Source organism: Calcarisporiella thermophila (assembly GCF_041956535.1).
Source record: "Calcarisporiella thermophila strain CBS 279.70 unplaced genomic scaffold VTP21scaffold_5, whole genome shotgun sequence".
Lineage (NCBI taxonomy): Eukaryota > Fungi > Calcarisporiellomycota > Calcarisporiellomycetes > Calcarisporiellales > Calcarisporiellaceae > Calcarisporiella > Calcarisporiella thermophila.
In genome coordinates this window covers 669,751-689,812 of record NW_027192195.1, presented here as the reverse complement: position 1 = coordinate 689,812, position 20,062 = coordinate 669,751, and the positions used below count along the sequence as shown (strand labels likewise).

The following is a 20,062-nucleotide window of genomic DNA, read 5'->3' as shown; positions in this document are numbered from 1 at the left end:
ATTATAGTTTTCCAGATTAGTGACATAATAAGCCCATTATGATTAGATATACCAAATTATTCCCGTCTTTCTTCGAATATGCAAAGTAGAGACGAGTCGCTGCATTTTACACTTTGCACTTAAATTTTTAAAATGAGATAATAATGCAATCCAGGTGTGAACGTCTTTTGGCTGAAGGAATGTTGGAATCATTTGAAAAATGTCAAATTGCAAAATTAAGTGTATTGCAAATAGCCACCATTTCTAAGAGAGATGCATTAAAAAGGGAAGCTTGTTCACTGTGAGTATTCTTGCAGCATAATTCATAAGACGAAGGGAACCTTTAGCAAGGCTTTACCCTTCTCACTAAACACTTCTCTCCGCTTTTTTCGATTCTAACTATCCAGCCTTCATCCATAGGTATCAGTCTTCCCGTTTCCATATCCGTCATTATTTGTATTAAATATTCCTCCAGGCTTGGAGTCCATTCTATTTCTTCAACACTGCCATCATTAGTTTTATTTCCAACTTTTCCTGTTAGCCAGTCATAAGCTATGTTATCTGCATTCATCAACACACTCTCCTCCGTAAATCATGAAGAAATTGGTACCATCATGCCATCCTGATTACTTATATTTTGTATGTACGCAGTAGAGTAAGCAATAACAAAAAAGAAGACAAGAATTTTAAAAAGGGTATTTAAAAAAACCGTGGGTCAAGAGAGTTCAGAAGTGCAAAATCAAAACTAAATCCGATAAGAATGAATATATAAATGCAAGAACCCCATGCATCCATTCACATAGCAGATTATCGACTGCTGAGTCGTCATCATCAGAGGCGGCGTCGGTAAAAGCCGCTAGGTAAAAATATATATACGAGGCCTAGCAGTTTTAATGGGTATTGAATTATTGTTGTAAATTAGCACAACAACTAATGTGTAGCTGTAACCCAAATCTGTATTTTCGGGACATGTTTAAGAGCATTCCGATGTGCTTCATATTTCAACTCTCCTAGTGGAAGACTCGCCTTTGTAGCTGAGCTACTTAGGTTTTCTTTTTCATTACTATCTTTGGGTATAGACAGGTTTTATCCGGATTGCGAGTGATGTGAAAGCTTAAGTACGGGTGAGTGCTAATTGAAATGACCAATAGAAATTCGCCCAATTCACGGGTCCTTAATATGAGCACGGAACTGCGGATAAAATGTAGGCTAAATTAGAGTTACTATTTTCGTGAGTTGTTTGGCTGAGTAAGCTAGTCAGTTTTATGCAATTCTATTTCGGTGGTTATATATACCTCGCATTCATGATCAATCTGCTACGCTAAAACCACCAAATTTGCATTGAATTCCAAACTTTTTAGCAATTGGACCTACAATTTCTCACTATGTACCTTGACGAACCACTTTCAACATTAAATTCTCGCCAACTTGCACAATACCTTCGTCACATTGGATTGCAAGTAGTAGACGGGCAACTAGTGCCAGTCATCGAAAATGAAGGCCCGCAAGTCATAGATGCATCCCTAGAGGGAGCCAAACTTCCTCCCGTAATATCTTGAGCATTCAATCTGATTGGCAATCTGATATTGATCTAATATTACTATAATAGCCAAATTTAGAGACGCTTACCACATTGATGAAAGCACATGTCACCCATTTCACTTTCGGAAACATTGGAGTTTTGTACTTCGACCCTGAGCTTCCCAACAACGATGCACGCTCAAAGGATGGCGTGCCGAAGAAAGTCGAACGACCTCCACCAATGGTGGATCTGCGTGTTAATATAAACCTGGATGATTTGATATATAAACTTATGGACCGAAATTTGGCTGGGTTTTGGTAGGAATTCGATGCCTTTCTTCAAGCTAGCTGGGTATAATCGCTAAATCCACTTCCTTTTCTTTGATATTAATTAGCTACGAACAAAATACATTGTTTGCCGCTGTGCTGCGCGCTCTCAAGTTCGATCCACTTTGGACCGGCTGTGCTCGCGTAACTACCGAAGTCATGGGCTTGGAATTTGGGCTCCATATTCCTGCAGCCGGCCACATGATAATATTTTGGATCGATTCCGAAGGGACGCAATATCTAATTGACGTGGGCTTCGGAAGCCCGGCACCGGTAGCACCTCTCCCGATACAGCTGAATAAGGTATGTCCAATGTCTTTCATGCTGGTACTGCAGTGGTGCAAGACGAACCGCGTGGCTGACCTATTGCAATTCACATCTACTAGGAATATCATGAGGCAGGCCTTCCAAATGACATCTACAAGTTTACTCTTGAACCCTTGTCGCTTGTACAGACCCGTCGCCCCAAAAACACCCCTATTAGCGGAGGAAGAACTGATCAAGGGCAAGTGTGGATGCTGAACTACACCCGAGATGGACTTGACGGGTGGCAGCGACTATATGCTTTCACAGATGAGGAGGTGTACCATGCAGATTTTGTCAATATTTCCAAAGCGGTTTATTGTGTCTCAGTCCCTGCACTTTTTGCATCCAATGTCATTGCTTCGAGGCCAACCCCTGATTTACGCGGACGTGTGACCCTAATGAATGACAAGTTGAAGGTACTGCGGAACGGAAAGAGCGTGGAGGAACGGCGCATAGATACAGAAGTAGAACGACAGGTAATATTGGGCCAATATTTCGGGATGCAATTAACCGAGCGGGAAGTGGATGCAATTAAACTAAGTCAGCTCTCTCTCGACTGAGAGCGAACATCGACCTCAGATAGATTCACAGAGCAACCCTAATGCATAAGATCGGCATTTGTATATTCATCATATTCCATTTGTAAAAAACATAAAATCCTCCTTAATAATATAATAGAAAATGTATTGTTTAATTAAAGCACATTCGAATCTGAAAAATGTACAAGATTTATCATGAAATAAATACTCTTGATCATGGATTTTTTCAAGAAATAATAACAAGCTATAGAAAATCTCTGAAATAGGAAGTTCATCTAGACTCTTCGTATCCTTTCAAATATGGAATTCCTAACACAAAGTTTATGCTCACAAGACTATATGTCGTTAGGGTTGAACAATCTTAGAAGAAAAAGAGAATAAAGATTGCATCTCTATTTCATACGACGTAATTGGACTAGAAAGATGATTTCGAGAATTAAGAAGACTATCATTAATATTGCCAGGGATGAACTATTAGCCGGAAACTAAGTTGAATGTACTGGATTTCATATTGGGTTTAACTTGTAGGAGTCGTTTAGTTTGTTACTCGTTCCACGGATACTCCTTCCAGTTTTTGCTAATTATATTTTACTCAATAAGTATAGTGATGCCGCAATACACTTGAAATAAATACCGAGAGGCATTTTTACGCTTCTTTCTAGCTTTGTTTACGGTTTTTTTAGATAGCGATTACAAGATCTATATATAAAGGTTTTATTATTATATTTTCCATACTATTTAATCCATGGTTCCATTTAAATATATTATATTTTAAAGGTTAGAGAAATTTATAGTTTATCAAGAGTTTGATACAAGATGTTGGGTTTGTATGATTTATTCCAATCTCCTAATCATTGTAATCAATTACAATCGTATTGTCCTACTCCTATTAGATTAGCATATTTCCACAAAGATTTACTTCGCTACCCTGAAAAATCAAGAAGCACTCAGCCTTTTCGTATTAGCTTTGTTCAGGAGTATATTGCTTTGTACCTGTTTGTACAAACCATCTGACTTCTTTTTTCTTTGTTGGGCTTTAATGGGAAAATATAACCTTGAAACATATTACAAGAGAAAAATAAGCCCATCTCTATTCTATGTTTAGGCTGTACTGGTCTTTAAATATCAAATTAACTTGCCAGTTTAATAGCCCTGATCCTTAATTACCTAAATTGGATTATCGGATTTGTTTGGATTACAAATTTTCAACACGCGAAACTTCGTTCCTCACAAAGAGGATCTAATGAACACCTGAATATGAGCTTAATTTCAAGTGTCTACACGATCCCCGAGAATAAATGGTGGACAATAGAATGCCAACGCTTTCATCAAAGATGTGATGCTAAAAGTTATCAGGGCCCATGTCCACTACATAGCTCGTCCGAATATTTAAAGACATGCGAAGATCTTTGGGTTGTTTAGATCTATTTAAACAATTTAATAGTAAAATTATAGCATTAAGCAATTAGATATGCATTACTTCACATTAATTTTGCTAGGAATCTACATGGAGCTTGATTTAACTCCACTGGTTTATCAGTATATCTCATGCACATTGCTCTACTCAACATCTTAGGATGTTATTAATCTTGTCTACGAACTGGTGATTGAAATCAACACTATGTTCGGGTTTTGTTCAGCGTCTGATATCTGGCACCCAAATTCATGATATTTCAAGATATTTTTAGAATGTGAAGAGGTTTCGCAAGCCAAGTTTATGCAAGCCAACAATTCATCTCCATTACAGTATGATATTTCCAAACTATCGTACCCCAAACTTCCGTATACCCTTCTACTTTCAAGTATATCTGATGATAGCGCTCAGATACTGCTTTGAAAGGTTTTAGACTAGTATTATATTAGTATCTTTTAGCATAAAGTTATCTCATGTTTCTTCGCTCGCTTCATTAATCTGATTCTGATTTACCAACTAAGGATTACTGAATTATTTCAGAATTTGCAACTTAAAGGGTTCGTTTTTCTGCACAAGAAAGAACAGTAAATGCGACGATGATATAATAGAGCCCTTCTGCAATTGATCAGATTTCTTTGCAACATTTTTTCTTCTCTTTATAATTAGAGTTTTTTGAGATGACCACAACCGAAACCTTACCTAGAATTGCAGAATCTGCTCGCGATCGCTTTCTTCGTGTCATTGCAGAAGAGCGCGAAAATGCCAATGGCCAACCTCTAACTCAACTTAATCTTCGTCATCGTAATCTTGAAGAACTCCCTCCAGAAATCGTGCTTTTAGCAGATGAGGTTGAAAAGCTAGAGCTAGCGCATAACGACCTCGTTTCGCTTCCGCCTGAGATCGCTAAGCTCTCACGATTACGGTACTTGAGTGTGAGATCGAACAAGTTTAAAACATTTCCTCTTGTGGTAAATGACATTTTTTCGCTCATACTTAGAAATGATGATTTAATCTCGCTCTTGTTAATATATAGTTATGCAATATACCCAATCTGGAGATCCTCGACATTAGCCGCAATAAAATCCCTCGGCTACCCTCCAATTTTGGTTCTTTAATGTCACTGAAAGTTCTTAGTGTTTCTCGCAATCGGCTAAAGGAGCTACCGGCTTATATTGGCGAGATGGAGAAGCTACGTGCTCTTAAGCTGGATCATAATCCACTTGAATTTCCTCCAAAGGAGATACTTTCTGAGCCCCCAGACGGAGACGATATGTCATGGCTGAATAGATTAAAAGGATATTTGAGGCAGCACAAAGGTTAGAGTTTTGATGATATTTTGCCTGGCTTGTTTTTTTTGTTACTAAGAATTTTATCTATACTAACAGGCGCATCTGAGATTGGAGACGAAGATTGTATTAGTAGGTGGGTTGGCATATTTGACTAATTTGCTTCGAAAAACATTCCCCGTTCTAATGACGAAAGGTTTATTTAGTTCTGAGGATGTCGGGGAGAGTAAAGAGTTTTTAACGGTAATTCGCGCGAACCGCTCGCCATCATTCGAATCCCTAGTGTCGACTTCCCCTGATAATCCTAAACATTCGCTCGCTCGATCTCCTGGCGCTAACAAGTTCGACCTCAATATGCAGCGTCGTGCTCTCTCCATCTCAAACGATGAGCTCCGACTGAGCGCGATTAAATCTGCTGCGCGCGATGCCGAGTCTGATACTCACCACAAGCGTTCCACCTCAGATGAGCATCAACTTTTGGGGGTGAAACATCATTCGCGTGCCCTTTCCCAGGATTCAGTTAGCTCGGTGGGTAGTCAGGGGTCCACGACCGGCTACGGTAAGCGCGTTTCAGAGGCGTATTTTCAGCGAAAATCCCGTCTCCCACCAAGCTCGTTTCTTTCCCCTGAGAATATTCGGCTGATCGAAGCCAGCCGCTCTATCCTCTTTGCGCTGATGCAGACCTACAGTGCCGCGCGGCAGTGTGTTAAATGTTGTTCAGACACCAAATTGTCGCAGCCACTTTTGAAAGTGCTGGATCCGGCTAATAACGCGCTTCAACACCTTACTCTCGCACTGGATCGACTCGATCAAATGGCACAAAGTCGGGTGCCTGATGCGAATACATGTCAAGATGTATCACAAGCATGCGTCGCCTGTACATCGGCGTTTCGTCAATTAGTGGTTGTTCTCCAGCAACACATGCGAGTTCTCGTGCGGGCCGTTGACTCGAGATTGCTGAGACACCTTCTATTGATTACACATGGATCCATCGCGGAGGTGCAACAAGCCTGGGAGTCTCTTTCGCAGCTCTTAACCGACTACACCCCTACTTCAATGAATCTTTTAGATTATGGAAATTTCGGGTTTCCGGGACCGGCCAATCAAGCTGGCGCGCTAGCGGGCGCTTCAAGTCCTGCACCCGCTTCACCAGTTCTCAATCTATCCTCATCCTTACCTACTGCAGTTGGCGGCGGAGGGATTAATACCTTCAGTTTTCCCCATCCATCCCCGGTACGTGGCGGACGGGTACGCACTACATCACGCGGTCAGCCTTCTTCCATGCAGCCTCAACCTCCTCCCTCCCCATCTCCAAATTCGATCCCAATCAGCCCAGCTGCAAGTGCAAGCGGTGCGGCGATGGCTAATGCAGTCGACACCGACACAGATCGGATTCTTTTTGACATGGTTGAGGCAGCGACGAGTGCGGCACGGAACGCCCTGCCGCTATTAGTGGAGGTTGTAGAAGGGACTCTCCAGCGGGCTTCTACTGGAAATGTAGATGGGGAGGGCTTGACTTCACCCACTAATTTAGGCTCCCCTCTCTCCTCCTCACCCAATGGGTCTCATTTTCCTAATGCTTCAACAGTCTCTTCCCCTCTCTTACCCTCTCTGCCGCCAATATCTCCTCTCGTCAGCGGATTTCCAATTGGAGACTCCAAAAGTCCTCCCTCTAGTGCCACTATGAGCGAAGAGAATAGCGGTGGCGGAGGTGGAGGCGATGGTGACGAAGTTGAAGTGCCTCCTTCTGCCGCCATAAACGCCAGCGAGCCCCTCTCGCTCCAGCTACGCGATTTGGCACGACATTCCGCAAATGCGAATGAGATGGCCCAGCAGCTACAAAAGCTCGTAGTAAGAATGCGGAATAACCAAGAGGAACCCGGCCTACAAAAGAAATTTTATGTCGAGACAAATGCATTCGTCAAGGTAATTTGGCCTCTCCTAAAGAATATGTCTTTCGGTATTGGGGGACTAAAAGTTTCATTTGTAGGCCATCGTTAAAACAGCCAATCTTGTCAAAACAATATCGCTCAGCGTGGACGAATTCCAATTCCCAAAATCCACGCTTGCGGCCCTCTCGGCGGTCACACGCTCTACAAAAGAAGTCGCAATCCTGCTCTCGATTTCATCATTTCGGGAGTTGGGCGTGGCAGGGGTGGGTGGTGAGTCTCCACGGATAGGCAACACACCCATACAGTCGCATCGAAAAGGTAGAAGTGGGTCAAGTGGAGGGATTAGTAGCGATGGAAGCGGTGGGGGTGGAAGCGTCATGAGACACCAGAAAGCAGCTAGTGGTGGAAAATAGAAATATATAAGTATCCATGGGATTTAGTAACATATTTATTTGTTTTTTTTATGTATTATTTTGAGATTATTGTCTTTTTTTTCTTTGATTTTTTTATTTTTTATAAAATTGTTATTTTTGCTGACTTTCTCTTTTTTTTTTCCCTTCATGCGCAATTTTTTCTTGGTTTATTTTACTTTCTCCTTCCTATTGCGTGCAATCCTATATTGACATTTCAATGTTTACTCTGTAACCTTCGAGCCATTTTTTTTTATAATTATATAATTTTTTTGTCTATTTTGTAGATTTATCATTTTCCTCTCTTTCTCTCCAACAAACCACAGAGGATCACCCAAAGTGAATTAAGAAGCAAACAAAAAAAAAAAAACCAGGAATTCTTCGGTGCTTATTAGTTGTCAACGATGTGCGCTATTTAGGTGAATATAAATATATAAGTACAGTGGTAGATGAAAAATGAGGTAGCAACACCTACATCTTAAAGGGCATGCTACAGATTGCCGATCCTCAATCGTGATTTCGTGGAGCTTGTGTTGGAAACGATACCGGATACGAAGATGCTTCTTTTCGCCCATGCATGGGTCATAGAACCCTAAGATATTTGATTTCGAGTATCCACCTGGGATGATCAATTGAGAATTGTTCACGAGGGCTTGGACAGGAACCGTAACGTTAATGACGGTAGGGTTGGCTCCGTCGGTGTTCATCTGGTCTTTGGGAGAGTCAAGATTTCCGTAAACGGCCTCGACAATCACAAGTCCTAAAGAAAAACAAAGAGAGGGGAGAGGAGCGCTCGTTACTACACATTTATAATTGCTCGAAGTTTATATATTGTATACCATTTCGCCGCTCCTCTTGTTCTACCTTCCGGGTGACCATATCCAAGAGTAGTCGCGTTGCCTCCTCAGCTTCACGTCGTCTGTGTGCAATTGCTTCAGCGTGGTGAGCCCGGAGCATCTCCAAACGCCTGAAGAGATGGTAAAAAAAAACTTTAAAGATGGAACAAATTGGTTGTGTAAACCATGTACACATACTCTTGAGCCTTCTTTCTTCTCCTTGGTTTAAGCACAGCTCGATCTACTGCCAAATATGCACACGACGGCAGCACTGCGGCCCAGAAAGCTAGCTTCAAATCTAAGTCTCCCGAGAGCATGATTGGCAATACAAGAGACTGGCCCAAACGTGTCACCATAAATTTAAGGCATACACCAGTGGCCAAGCCCATTTCCACTGCCATGGCTATTCTAGCATGTTTGGTCACACGCCGGTCCCCACCAACGCTAAATTGAATGCCCCCCACAGTGGTAAGGGCACCATTGACACGTAGTCGGACGCTGTCTGGGAGTTTCCAGTTATAATCTGCCGAAATGTAAGATTGAGCAATTCCAGTCTAGCGAAAAAGTAAAAGTACGTTAGGAATTAATCCAATTAGAGCTGAGAATATATAAAGATATACAAACCTGAAGCTCGATGGTATAGTTCCTTCCACTCTTCGTTACTCCACTCACACCAACAGAGACTGCAGACTTCTCTCCACGGAACATGTTGCTGTATCCTGCACCCCAGGGTCCAAGTGACCATACCCCCGTCTTGTATGTAAGGAATCCTGTCACTCCTTCTCCTATACGGCGACCTGCCGTGATGCCGAGTATCGGCGGTGCGTACAAAGAATAACCTTGGGCTTGTGCATTCAGGAACCTAGAGGGCGGGATATGTCCAAAGGCGAGATCAAAAAATGCACTCGTATATTTCGATAGGGGTGATTATCACTCACGTATCTGAATCGATGCTATAAAAACCTTTCAGGTGCATTACCCTGGGCTTCATAATCGAAGCGCCCGCCTCTACCCATAGTCGTGGCGAGAAAGTGTGTCTTACCGCACCACTTAAGTTGCCCCCTCCGATCCCATTCCGGGCAACCATCGATCCACCAACGATCCCATGTGTCTGCGAGCCTAGTGGGCTCTCAAACGAGTGCTTCATTGACAGCTGCTGGATTTCAACCCGCGATAAACGGCCAAGGATCCCGACTTGTGCTTGTTTCCGGCCGGCGGTGGCGAAGCCAGGCACTGGCGCCTGGTACGTGTTAAAGACTTGACTAGCATCTACCCCGAGTTGGAATTTGGCCTAATAATCGCAAGTTAGAGCAGCCCATCTCGGTTTATTGCTGCGAACATTATTTCTTTTCCAGTACCTTAGATCGAACCAAATTTTCGATTTCGGCTTCACGTTTTAGACGAGCCTGTTTCTCAAATTCTTCGCGCATCTAGGTACGTAACTAATTAGGAAAGTTCACCTATATAATTAGTTGTAATGTGCAACTCACCTCAGCGGGCGTCTTCAACCGTGGTCCAAGCTCCCATGAGGTTTGTAAACCTTCCTCGCCATATGCATCATAGATCGTTCGTTTCCCAGGGTTAGTCAGTACTACAGGATACAACAAGTCAGTTCAAATTAGATCTAAAAAATGCGCACAATATCGCCAGTACCCACCTTCATAAGCCTTGTGTATCACATGGAATTTAGATTCAGCCATTTTACGCTTTTCTTCATCGACGTGCTAATGATAAAGAATCGTGTCAGTATAGTTTTTCAGCAAAAGTCGAGGTCAGCAAAAAAATGATACCCGATCCGGATGAAAAACTCGGCACAATCGGCGATACGCGTCCTTAATTTCTTCCTCAGACGAAGTTCGGCTCACCCCCAACACTCCATAGAAATCTAGCGGGGGTGGCTCGAGTTCGCTTTCAAGATTATCCATGCGCTCGGCAAACTCCCATTCCGGCTCCTCCTCTCCACCCAAATCACGATCGTTCGGTAGCGATGAATTCACTTCCTCGTACGGATCCATCGCTGGAGAAATGTCAAAGGAATGCTAGAAGGATATTTTACAAAACGCACTATTTCGTGAAGGGACACGGTTCAATCATATAGGCTCCAAAAACAAATGAAGATTGAACGTGGCTTGGGTTTTTAAAGAAATAGGCAAGATATAACCTTAACTTTTCCAGAGATTTGAAGTACACCACCGTTAACATGGATGGAGGTGCCAAGAGCGGACGACCTCCTAAGGTAATAGGCGGTTTCTTTTTATTTACCACTATTACGTGCTTTTCATTGCACCATTTTTGCTGCGCAATTTGGATGTCGAGTGTTAAAGACATAGATTGACCGTGATTATTGCTTATACAGGTCAAGAACAAAAACCCGGCCCCGATCCAGATCACTGCAGAGCAGATTCTGCGTGAGGCCAAGGAACGTCAAGAGGCCGTAAAGCCCGCGCCTAGGCAAAAGATTTCTGATCTCGAGGAATTATCTGAATACCGCCAGCGTAAACGTAAAGAATACGAAGACATCATTCGGCGGAATCGCCTGAACGTTGGAAATTGGCTCAAATATGCAAAATGGGAGGAAAGTCAGAAAGAACTCGATAGGTATGCTATTGTGCTAGTGGACCAATTTGCATTTCTGAACAAAGCTAAATCAGCATTCTTTAATTTAGGGCTCGGTCGGTATACGAGCGCGCTCTGGATGTTGAACCACGTAATACCACTTTGTACCTCCATTATTGTGAAATGGAAATGAAGAATCGTAATGTGAACCATGCACGTAATCTATTCGATCGCGCCGTTCGCCTTCTTCCTCGTGTCGACCAATTATGGTTTAAATACGTATACATGGAGGAAATGCTTGGAAATATTAGCGGTGCGCGTGAAATTTTCGAGCGATGGATGCAATGGGAGCCAGCGGAGGATGCATGGCTTGCGTATGTGAAAATGGAGAAGCGATATGGTGAGACTGAGCGGGCCAGAGCTATTTATGAAAGATTTGTTAGTGTGCATCCTGAGCCAAAGAATTGGCTCAAGTGGGCCCATTTTGAGGAAGACTTCAATGACCCAGAAAGGGTGCGCTCAATATACCAGCGGGCAACTGAGTACCTAGGGGATGCCCATGCGGACCAAAGGGTATTTATTGCTTTTGCGAAATTCGAGACAAAGATGCGTGAGGTATGTACCAAGCCATATACTTGAAGCAAATATTAGATTGGCTAATTGTATTTTATCTAGTATGATCGCGCCAGAGTTATTTACAAGTACGCTCTTGAACGACTTCCGCGGTCCAAGAGCGAGGCCCTATACAAGCAGTACACTAATTTCGAGCGTCAGTACGGCGAGAGAGATGAGATGGAAGACGTGATAATTGGAAAGCGAAGGATCAAATATGAGGAGGTAGGGACAAAAATTAAATTAGATGGAGGCACGCTGATTACTAAATTAAAGTACAATTAAAGGAGCTTAAAGAAAACCCGAAAAACTATGACGTCTGGTTTGATTATGCTCGCTTGGAAGAAGGCACAGGGGATGCTGAGCGGGTAAGAGAAGTGTACGAGCGTGCCATTGCTCAAGCCCCACCTTTAAATGTAATTAGATTGATTTATATTTGCTTGCTTGCAGTAAAGATTGATACCTAACTACGTGTTTTTGTTTGATAATTCAGGAAAAGAGATTTTGGCGCCGCTATATCTATCTATGGATCAACTATGCACTCTATGAAGAGCTGGAGACGCGAGATTATACTCGTACACGCGATATTTACACAGAATGTCTACGTCTTATACCACATAAAGAGTTTACTTTCGCAAAGATCTGGTTACTTTATGCCCAGTTTGAAGTGCGTCAGTTAAATCTAAGTGATGCACGCAAGGCACTAGGACGAGCTATCGGCATGTGTCCAAAGGATAAACTCTTCAAGGGCTATATTGAACTTGAGATGAGTGTAATGTCTTTTAGAACATTGAGGACATGGTCGATTGGGGTTCTAACTCGGTTCTTTTTTTCTGTCAATAATAGTTAAAAGAATTTGACCGCGTACGTACTCTCTACACCAAGTATCTCGAGTACAATCCTGCCAATTGCGCCACGTGGATTCAATTTGCAGAGCTTGAACATGCACTTGAGGAGACGGAACGTGCCCGAGCGATCTTTGAGCTAGCCGTTAAACAGCCTGTACTCGATATGCCCGAAGTGCTGTGGAAGGGCTATATTGACTTTGAATTCGAGGAGGAAGAGTATCAGCGCACGCGGCAGCTGTATGAACGACTTCTTGAGAGAACAAGTCATGTGAAAGTTTGGAACTCCTATGCACGGTTTGAACTGTCCGTTCCTGCCGGGGCTGAAGGGGAGGGAGAAGATGAGCTATCGCCAGTGGAGCGCGCAAGGAACGTATACAACCAGGCCTACAAGCGTATGAAGGATGCTGGGCTGCAGGAGGATCGTGTGCTGCTACTGGAGGCATGGCGTGAGTTTGAAGCAGAGCATGGCACCGAGGCAGAAAGTGAGGCCGTCAAGGCAAGAATGCCGAGAGTGATTAAGAAACGGCGACGTGTTGAAGGCGCAGAGGGTCAATTCGAAGAGTACTATGAGTATGTCTTCCCGGATGACGAGGCTAGGAAGCCTGTGAAGAACCTACTGGATATGGCATATCGCTGGAAGCAGCAAATGCAGCAGGATGACGAGGACGACGATGAGGAAGAGGGCGACCATGATGAAGAGGAGGCGGCGGAAGATGGTGAGGACGGGAAGGAAAGAGAAGCTAAGAGAAGAAAAGAAAATGACGAGGATGATGATTAGTTTGAGTAAATTCGTTTCTGCAATCCATTTTTTTTTTCATGTAATGTTGGTAATTTACGGCTGGCTTTACTCTTCTTTTTATCTCTTCATTAGTATCAATAAAACCGAATAGGGAAAGTGAAACTATATGAATTAAAATAGAGAAAGAATATAGAGAGAAAAACAAACCAAGAAAACAGAGTGAAAAAAAGTAGTTTTTACAAAAGTCCAAACAGCAGTAGAGCGAATTATAAAGGATTAATGGAGGAGGACGAGAGGGGGTAGAACAAAAAAAGAGGAAGAGAGAGAGGATATTAACAAAAAAACAAAAAAAAAAAGTTCAAACGCAAAATTGTGGAGAAAGATCCATCAACGGAAATGTGAAATAACATCAATAAAGATAATAACGCCAAAATGCTTATCAATACTACCGAATATTGCCGACAAGAAGGATGGGATGGGAAAAAAGCACTACTCCTTAACCAAATCATTACCCTCTTCCTTTTCTGAAGGTGGAGTGTGCTCGCCCACCTTTTCCGCCGTACATACATACACGTTTCCATAGGTCTTGTACTCCTCAAACTCAACCAAACTCTTCTCACACATCGAATCATAATCCTCGCTAGAAATTCCAAGTGCAATTAGGAGAGAAGGTTTGAGCGCCTTCATGACGGCCTCGAAATCAGATCGCGCCAGATCTCCGCACCGGCCCCCCCAGCGCCCAATCGGTAATGATACATAGGTTTTGCGAACGTTGGTGGCAGACTGTGTGGATTGGAGGTGGCGTTGCAGGCTACGGGCAAGGGTGGGAGAGATGTCGCGAGCACGGAGACTGTAGAGGACTGCAGAGAAATAGGCAAAAGCGTGAATAACAATAGCATAGCACAAGTGGAAGTGTCCCTATGGGGAAGGTTACCTTGATCATTCCATTTTGTAAAAATGGGACCTCTCCGCTTAAATTCTAGGTCTTGCTCTGTCCATTCTAAGTAACCGCCTGGCTTTAATACGCGCATCAGCTCTGACAATACAAGCGGCCATTGCTCTTTTGTGAACGCGAGTGCCATCGATCGCATATAGATAAAGTCAAAGGTTGCATTTTCGAACGGAAGCGGCTCCACCATATTTGTTATCCGGAAGGTACAATTTGGCGGAACAATAGCGGTTGGAAAGGAGTTTGCGATGTCAATCCCAATAAACATCGTTTTAGAGAATTCGGTGGCCATTTCCATGGTCCAAGATCCCGGCCCACATCTATCAATGAGTGCATAAAAGAGTATTTGTCACAATGAGCACAAATTACGGCTTCAGATCCAATAAGCTAACCCTGCGTCCAACACCGTTGCTCCAGATCGTAATAAGTCATGAACCGGAGCAGAGAAGTTGCTAGTGACATAAAAAATGCCTATGAATAGACCGTTTCTCATAAAGCAATTCACTAAAGTACTAACCCTTGGAATAGATATCGAAATATATAGTGTTGCATCTGTAGCCGATCGATTTCAAGCTCATCATGCGGAAGCATGTATTTCAATCCTATTCAGCACGTGAACAAAACAGAACAGATCCCACCCACGGAGATAATCGTTAATTTCAACCCACAAATCCTCGCCAAATCCACTCCTTGGAACTGCGGAAAACTTACCTCTTACGTTCAACAAACGCCTTCCGTCCACGAGTCTGTAGCTAATTCCTCCTAAATTTGGATCTGATTCCGTAGGGCTGTGCCCCGCCCATGCAGGTGCAGATGCCGCTGCTTGCGGCATGGAGGGCGTAGTTAATGAAGACCATGTTGCATTAGTCGCAGAGACTTCGCTAGCGCGAACTCGTGGCGGGAATGAGGGTTTTGATGAGAGAACTTGTTGGCTTTTGGACTTTTTGGGACTATGAAGAGTCGATTTTACGTGGCCCATTTAGGATCTATGGAGTCTATGCAGTTTCAATGTTCGTTTTTTTTTTTCTTTCCTACTTCTCTTCGATGTTCGCGTTTGTCCGCTGACTAGAACCTTTTTCACGCATCCAAGGGTTATTTTTTTCACTTGGTCGATGCGGATTTTACTAAAAGGGTATAGAGATTTGAAGATGTCACAAAACTGAATCTAAATTAAAATTTATGTTAAAATGAAATACAAAATTTGCGAGCGAAAATAAGATGCAGTGTGAAATCTACTTTATACCTTAAGCACTTTTCCTTTTTACTTTCCCTATTTTCTGCACAGCCATCTATAACCTAGCTTTCTTGAACTCTCTCTCATGTCCTTTTTTGCACACCTTGTTTACTCACACCACTTGGTAGCCCATCCCCCTACATTTGGCTAATTGGGGTAGAAAGGGCTTATGGAAACTCTAATAGACCCAGATAGTAAGCTTAAGTTGACTGCTCTGGGGGGGTTTGGGTCCCTTGGAAATTGGCCTTCTATTTAGTAAATGCGCCACTACACTCGTAACCAGGCAATCCAAATTAAGTCCCCTCATACCTCCAACGCTATCTGAAATAGGTTACGCTAATTCTAAGCCGCTCCATTGAAGTTCATCAAGAATACTAGAATTTTTCTGGTTTTTCTCTAGTGTAGATGGGTGTGACCAAGATAAATGAGGGTCATTCAGGAAGCGACTGCTAAGGTGCTCGACATGTTTCCAAAAAAAACACCCTTGAACTAATACAATCACGCTGGGAAATATATATTTTGGGGGATATAAGAAGCTTATCTTCAGAGATAGTCTTTCACGTTTGCTCTTTCTGAGGTGCCTTCAGCTTGTCTATGCTTGATTGATATTCAAGTTCTCGTCATCTTGGTCACTGATATAAAGCCAGTATATTGAGTAGCGTGAAATCTTCGACGGGATTTCCGCTTATTATGTCTCTGATATTCCCAAATTATTAAATCGGGAGTTGACATGGTCCAATTGCCTTCGATCTACTAAGAAATGAGAGAAGTATTTCACCCCTGGATTTCAAAAATCAAGACATCTTGCGAAGATCTTATAGTAGTAGCGTCTTCTGATATCTCAATGAAATGCGACCGGCCCGGGCGCGTTCATGGTAATTCACAAATTTTGCCCTAAGGAAAGTGTATTGATATCAGGATTATTTCTCAACTTTGAACCAACGCAAATTTATTGAGAAAATAAACGGCTTGGTGGAATCTTCCCTTCAGAATATGGCATCTGTCAAAACTCTTTTGGGGTAAAAAGCATTTTGATGAAATACTATTTTAACCCTTAAATTCCATTCTAGGTAACTCATTTAGAGATAGTTTATATCCCAGTTAGATGTGTTTTTCTGAGAAAACTCAGTATTAGCCTCGATTGTCTTAAGCGAACTAAAAAAAAGTATGGCCATTTAGAGGTCAATGCTCGTTGTTTGGAAACTGATATCGTTGGCTTGATCAACAAACATTGTTTTGCACTAGTATTTGGTTATGGACTTACAAGGCAGCCCATTCTCATTTGAGATTGGGTGAGGGAGTAGCGCTTCATCTAATAGCTCTGCTCCGAATTTCTCTCTACATTCATCTACTTTAAATGTAGATGCTTGATAAAAGAACAAGATTTTGAATCGCTCCTGGTGATTATATTATCATTAGTGGTTGTATGAGGACGCTCTCATTTCACTGCGGGTTTTGTAGATCCCGCTGAAAAATGCCAAGAGGCGGAGAGGGTCTGAACACGCAGTTTTGATACAGCCTTGCGGTTATCTAACTCATCGGATAGAGCACGAAGCCACGGAAAAGCTCGGATCCAGTCACCGATTGGTATGATCTCATCGATGCTTATACTAATTTCTCAGCGCGATTTTTCCTTGGATTTTAGACTCCTATTTCAGCGATAAACATCGGGAGATCTATCCTCTATAAACCTGCGGAAAAACCCCTTTTGCTTAGCTACCCTTGGGCCAAAGAGGTGCCGCTGGCGGTCTGGCATGGGATGCATGCTTAGATGGGCTCGAGATAAGGCTGGATGGGCTGATTGTTTAGACGGCTTGCGGTAGCCAGCTTGCGGCCGTCGGGGGTGTCAAAGCCCAAGAAAGCCGGCGCGAAGCATGGCGATTTGCAGCGACCTGACTAGCCTCCACGGTGTGAGAAAAACCGTGGGGATCGGAAGCTAGGGGCGATGGATCTAGCAATCTGCCTAATGTGTCATCCGGAGGATTTTGGATTTCAGATACCCAATGGATTAGCGTGATGGAGATGATAATGGTGACACCATCCGCTGGCCGAGTTAATAAATTATAAATAAATTGTTATAGATGTGTCGAGATAAGAAAATCCCCTCGCCTTGTCTCTTGCCGGTCGCGGTGGGGGCGGCGGGAGCTGACCGCAGGGATGGCGAGAAGAAGGCGAGGAGGGGCCGCGGCCAGATTTGCGCGATGGTGCGGGCCTCCTCTTATTGATCAAAAACCGGCGCAATTCGAGCAGATGAAGGCGAGATAAGGCTTTTTCATTTAAGATTTTAAGGAAAATGTATGTCAACAAAAAAAAATTTTTTATTTTTTCAGCTCAGCTTTCTAACGTGAAAAATCATCAACCAACCCAAAGGTCCTTATTATCCTCCCCTTCTTGCTGCTCCTTTTTTTCTCACACCTCTTCCCACGTTCCATTTCCCCTCCATCCCATCCCATTTGCATAGCGTAGACTGCATTTTCTCACTGCTGTTAGCCAGCCACCGCCCAGGAATGCCAGCCATTACAGGCGCTACGAGCGCAACACGTACCACCGTCCGCACTATGAATCACGACCCCTTCTTTAACCACAAGCGCTGGCGCCACTTCCAGCCAACGCCCCCGCATCCCTCCACGGGTGGCCTCAGCGCCCTCCTCAACGCAATCGAGGAGTCTAATCACGTAGACGCCGTGCCAAGACCCAAGACCGCTTCCCCCATGTCTATCGCCTCTCTGATATCTCCCTCTCCTGTCATGGAGGAGATGGACTTGACTCCAGACGAATATGCAATAGCATCCCTCTTGGCAACTACGCGGTCAGCTGCTGCCTCCTCCACCGTAAAACGGCAGAGGAGTTCTCCCCCCTCTTCTATCTGGTCATCTGAGGAAGAGACAGAGGAGGGTGAGGATGACGAAGAAGAGGCCGGAGAGAGGGCAACCAAGAAAGCAAAGTACTGGCCAGTTGCGAATGTAAGTCCATGCGCACCTTGTCAGCCCTGAATTCCTCGCCCATTAACCTCCTTATCTCACTTTAGGTTCAACCAGTGACTATCACGTGCATGCACGGTTCCGTTGCTCAAAAATCATATGGCTCCGAGAAGCGCTTCCTATGTCCCCCGCCCACCGTTACCGTTGGGGGGCCTTTAACATGCGAGCGGGTCTCTGCCTCAGTCGGTGACATCGCCCAAACTCTCCCCCTCGACTCCACCCACACTACCCGTTTCAAAAACCTCCATGTCACCGACAAAGCCAAGCGTTTCCGGCTGCGTCTTGATCTCACAGAGGATCTCCGGGTCCAGACCGGTCCCATCACGATTATCTCCAAACCCTCGAAAAAATCTGCAAGCATCTCCTCATCTTCCACCTCTTCCTCCGCCGCCCGTGGCTCGCTTCCGATGGGAAGCCAGATCGCCCTCTTTAATCGCATCAACTCTCAAACGGTTCGCACCAAGTTCGTCAAGATGTCTGCTGGAGGCCAGTTGGTGGTGTCGGCCGCCGGGTGGAGCGCGCTGACCCTCCACGGCCGAGGCGAATCCTTAGTATATGGCACGGAAGTGGTGCTTCAATGCGAAGGCGCGGAGATGCACGTACGGGTGAGAAAAGTAGAGCGCGGTGCTGTGAAGGATGCTTGGGGCCCGGTGGGCCAAATGCACAAGGTGGCACTGGAGAGCGTTGCCAATCCAGGAGAGTTCTTCACGGCCAATGTCCCCGTGGGCAATATTTCTTCGTGTAGTGGGGAAGATGAGGAAGATCGCGCCGGCTCTTGGCTGAATTTAGCAACCCTCAAAACCACAAAAAGCACCACCGACGAATCAGGAATCTCGGTTCCAGACGTGGCATGCTGGACCATTGTCGGCGTGTCGCGATCCGAGCGCGTGGTTTACCCCTCCGCGGGGAGCTCCCTCGAAGAGAAGAACGTCCGGATAGATGGCCAAGCGGTGGACCTCTCATTAGATAGCCCGCTCGCTTCACAAATCGATCGAGCTTGGTTCGGGAAATGGGGCCCACTGCCCCTCCAAGTGCTGGGAAACGGAGCGGTACGGATTGAGTTGCCCGATTCTCAAGAAATCCTCAAGGAAGCAAGTGGTGATTTTCGGTCCGTCGCGGGCTCCATCTCTATATCAACTTCAAACGGGGATCAGTTAGAGGTCGCCAGAATGGTGTGCTGTGAAGAAAATAACGAGGTTTGGTGGGAGAAGGAGTAATCCACCTATTTTCTTTTCTCTTATTATTATTATTTGCTTGCCGCCATGTTTTATTATTATTTATCTTTTATCGTCATATACCATAGCTCATTGAATGCAAAGTTCAGTTTTTTTTTTTTCGCCTGCATTTTCTTTTATATACGTATAATATTTCTATCGTATTTTTTGTTCATCTTCAGTTTATATGTGTATTTCATTAAGAATACAGAAACATAAAAGTAGCTTTCATTTCTAAGTCTCTCTGCCTTGATATTGAGAATAAATGGCAAAAGGATTCATTCAATATTATATACTTTTTTGTATTATCTATTGCCTCGTATCATACTGTACATCTCCATAGTCTGACCACCTCTTAAGTAGTTTTGCAGCCAAGTTGTCAAGTCCTTTCAGACCTCTTACTCATTTTATAGCCAGCT

At 43.9% G+C, this 20,062-nt stretch overlaps 6 protein-coding genes across 6 annotated transcripts; 4 read left to right on the top strand and 2 right to left on the bottom strand.

Annotated features, from left to right (window-relative positions):
- Nucleotides 1–1,364: 1,364 nt before the first annotated feature.
- Nucleotides 1,365–2,693, top strand: VTP21DRAFT_9378 (uncharacterized protein; the record flags this gene model as incomplete). The annotated part of the gene is made up of 4 exons (XM_069400327.1): nucleotides 1,365–1,526; nucleotides 1,589–1,818; nucleotides 1,896–2,130; nucleotides 2,214–2,693. 4 exons carry the CDS (start codon nucleotides 1,365–1,367, stop codon nucleotides 2,691–2,693), a joined length of 1,107 nt encoding a protein of 368 aa, XP_069254265.1.
- A 2,070-nt stretch (nucleotides 2,694–4,763) lies between these two features.
- VTP21DRAFT_9377 (uncharacterized protein) lies at nucleotides 4,764–7,677 on the top strand (the record flags this gene model as incomplete). Its single annotated transcript, XM_069400326.1, has 5 exons — nucleotides 4,764–5,054; nucleotides 5,120–5,402; nucleotides 5,472–5,504; nucleotides 5,569–7,298; nucleotides 7,363–7,677. The coding sequence occupies 5 exons, from the start codon at nucleotides 4,764–4,766 to the stop codon at nucleotides 7,675–7,677; spliced, it is 2,652 nt and encodes an 883-aa protein (XP_069254264.1).
- A 388-nt stretch (nucleotides 7,678–8,065) lies between these two features.
- Nucleotides 8,066–10,525, bottom strand: VTP21DRAFT_9376 (uncharacterized protein; the record flags this gene model as incomplete). The annotated part of the gene is made up of 10 exons (XM_069400325.1): nucleotides 8,066–8,085; nucleotides 8,150–8,434; nucleotides 8,514–8,641; nucleotides 8,709–9,064; nucleotides 9,135–9,372; nucleotides 9,449–9,801; nucleotides 9,869–9,940; nucleotides 10,001–10,101; nucleotides 10,168–10,234; nucleotides 10,301–10,525. The coding sequence occupies 10 exons, from the start codon at nucleotides 10,523–10,525 to the stop codon at nucleotides 8,066–8,068; spliced, it is 1,845 nt and encodes a 614-aa protein (XP_069254263.1).
- A 185-nt stretch (nucleotides 10,526–10,710) lies between these two features.
- Nucleotides 10,711–13,304, top strand: VTP21DRAFT_9375 (uncharacterized protein; the record flags this gene model as incomplete). The annotated part of the gene is made up of 7 exons (XM_069400324.1): nucleotides 10,711–10,746; nucleotides 10,867–11,108; nucleotides 11,177–11,681; nucleotides 11,742–11,903; nucleotides 11,966–12,094; nucleotides 12,172–12,450; nucleotides 12,525–13,304. 7 exons carry the CDS (start codon nucleotides 10,711–10,713, stop codon nucleotides 13,302–13,304), a joined length of 2,133 nt encoding a protein of 710 aa, XP_069254262.1.
- Nucleotides 13,305–13,754: 450 nt separating this feature from the next.
- On the bottom strand, nucleotides 13,755–15,193 carry VTP21DRAFT_9374 (uncharacterized protein; the record flags this gene model as incomplete). Its single annotated transcript, XM_069400323.1, has 5 exons — nucleotides 13,755–14,125; nucleotides 14,200–14,534; nucleotides 14,607–14,666; nucleotides 14,732–14,816; nucleotides 14,926–15,193. The coding sequence occupies 5 exons, from the start codon at nucleotides 15,191–15,193 to the stop codon at nucleotides 13,755–13,757; spliced, it is 1,119 nt and encodes a 372-aa protein (XP_069254261.1).
- Nucleotides 15,194–17,955: 2,762 nt separating this feature from the next.
- Nucleotides 17,956–19,646, top strand: VTP21DRAFT_9373 (uncharacterized protein; the record flags this gene model as incomplete). The annotated part of the gene is made up of 2 exons (XM_069400322.1): nucleotides 17,956–18,411; nucleotides 18,477–19,646. 2 exons carry the CDS (start codon nucleotides 17,956–17,958, stop codon nucleotides 19,644–19,646), a joined length of 1,626 nt encoding a protein of 541 aa, XP_069254260.1.
- Between the last annotated feature and the right edge of the window lie 416 nt (nucleotides 19,647–20,062).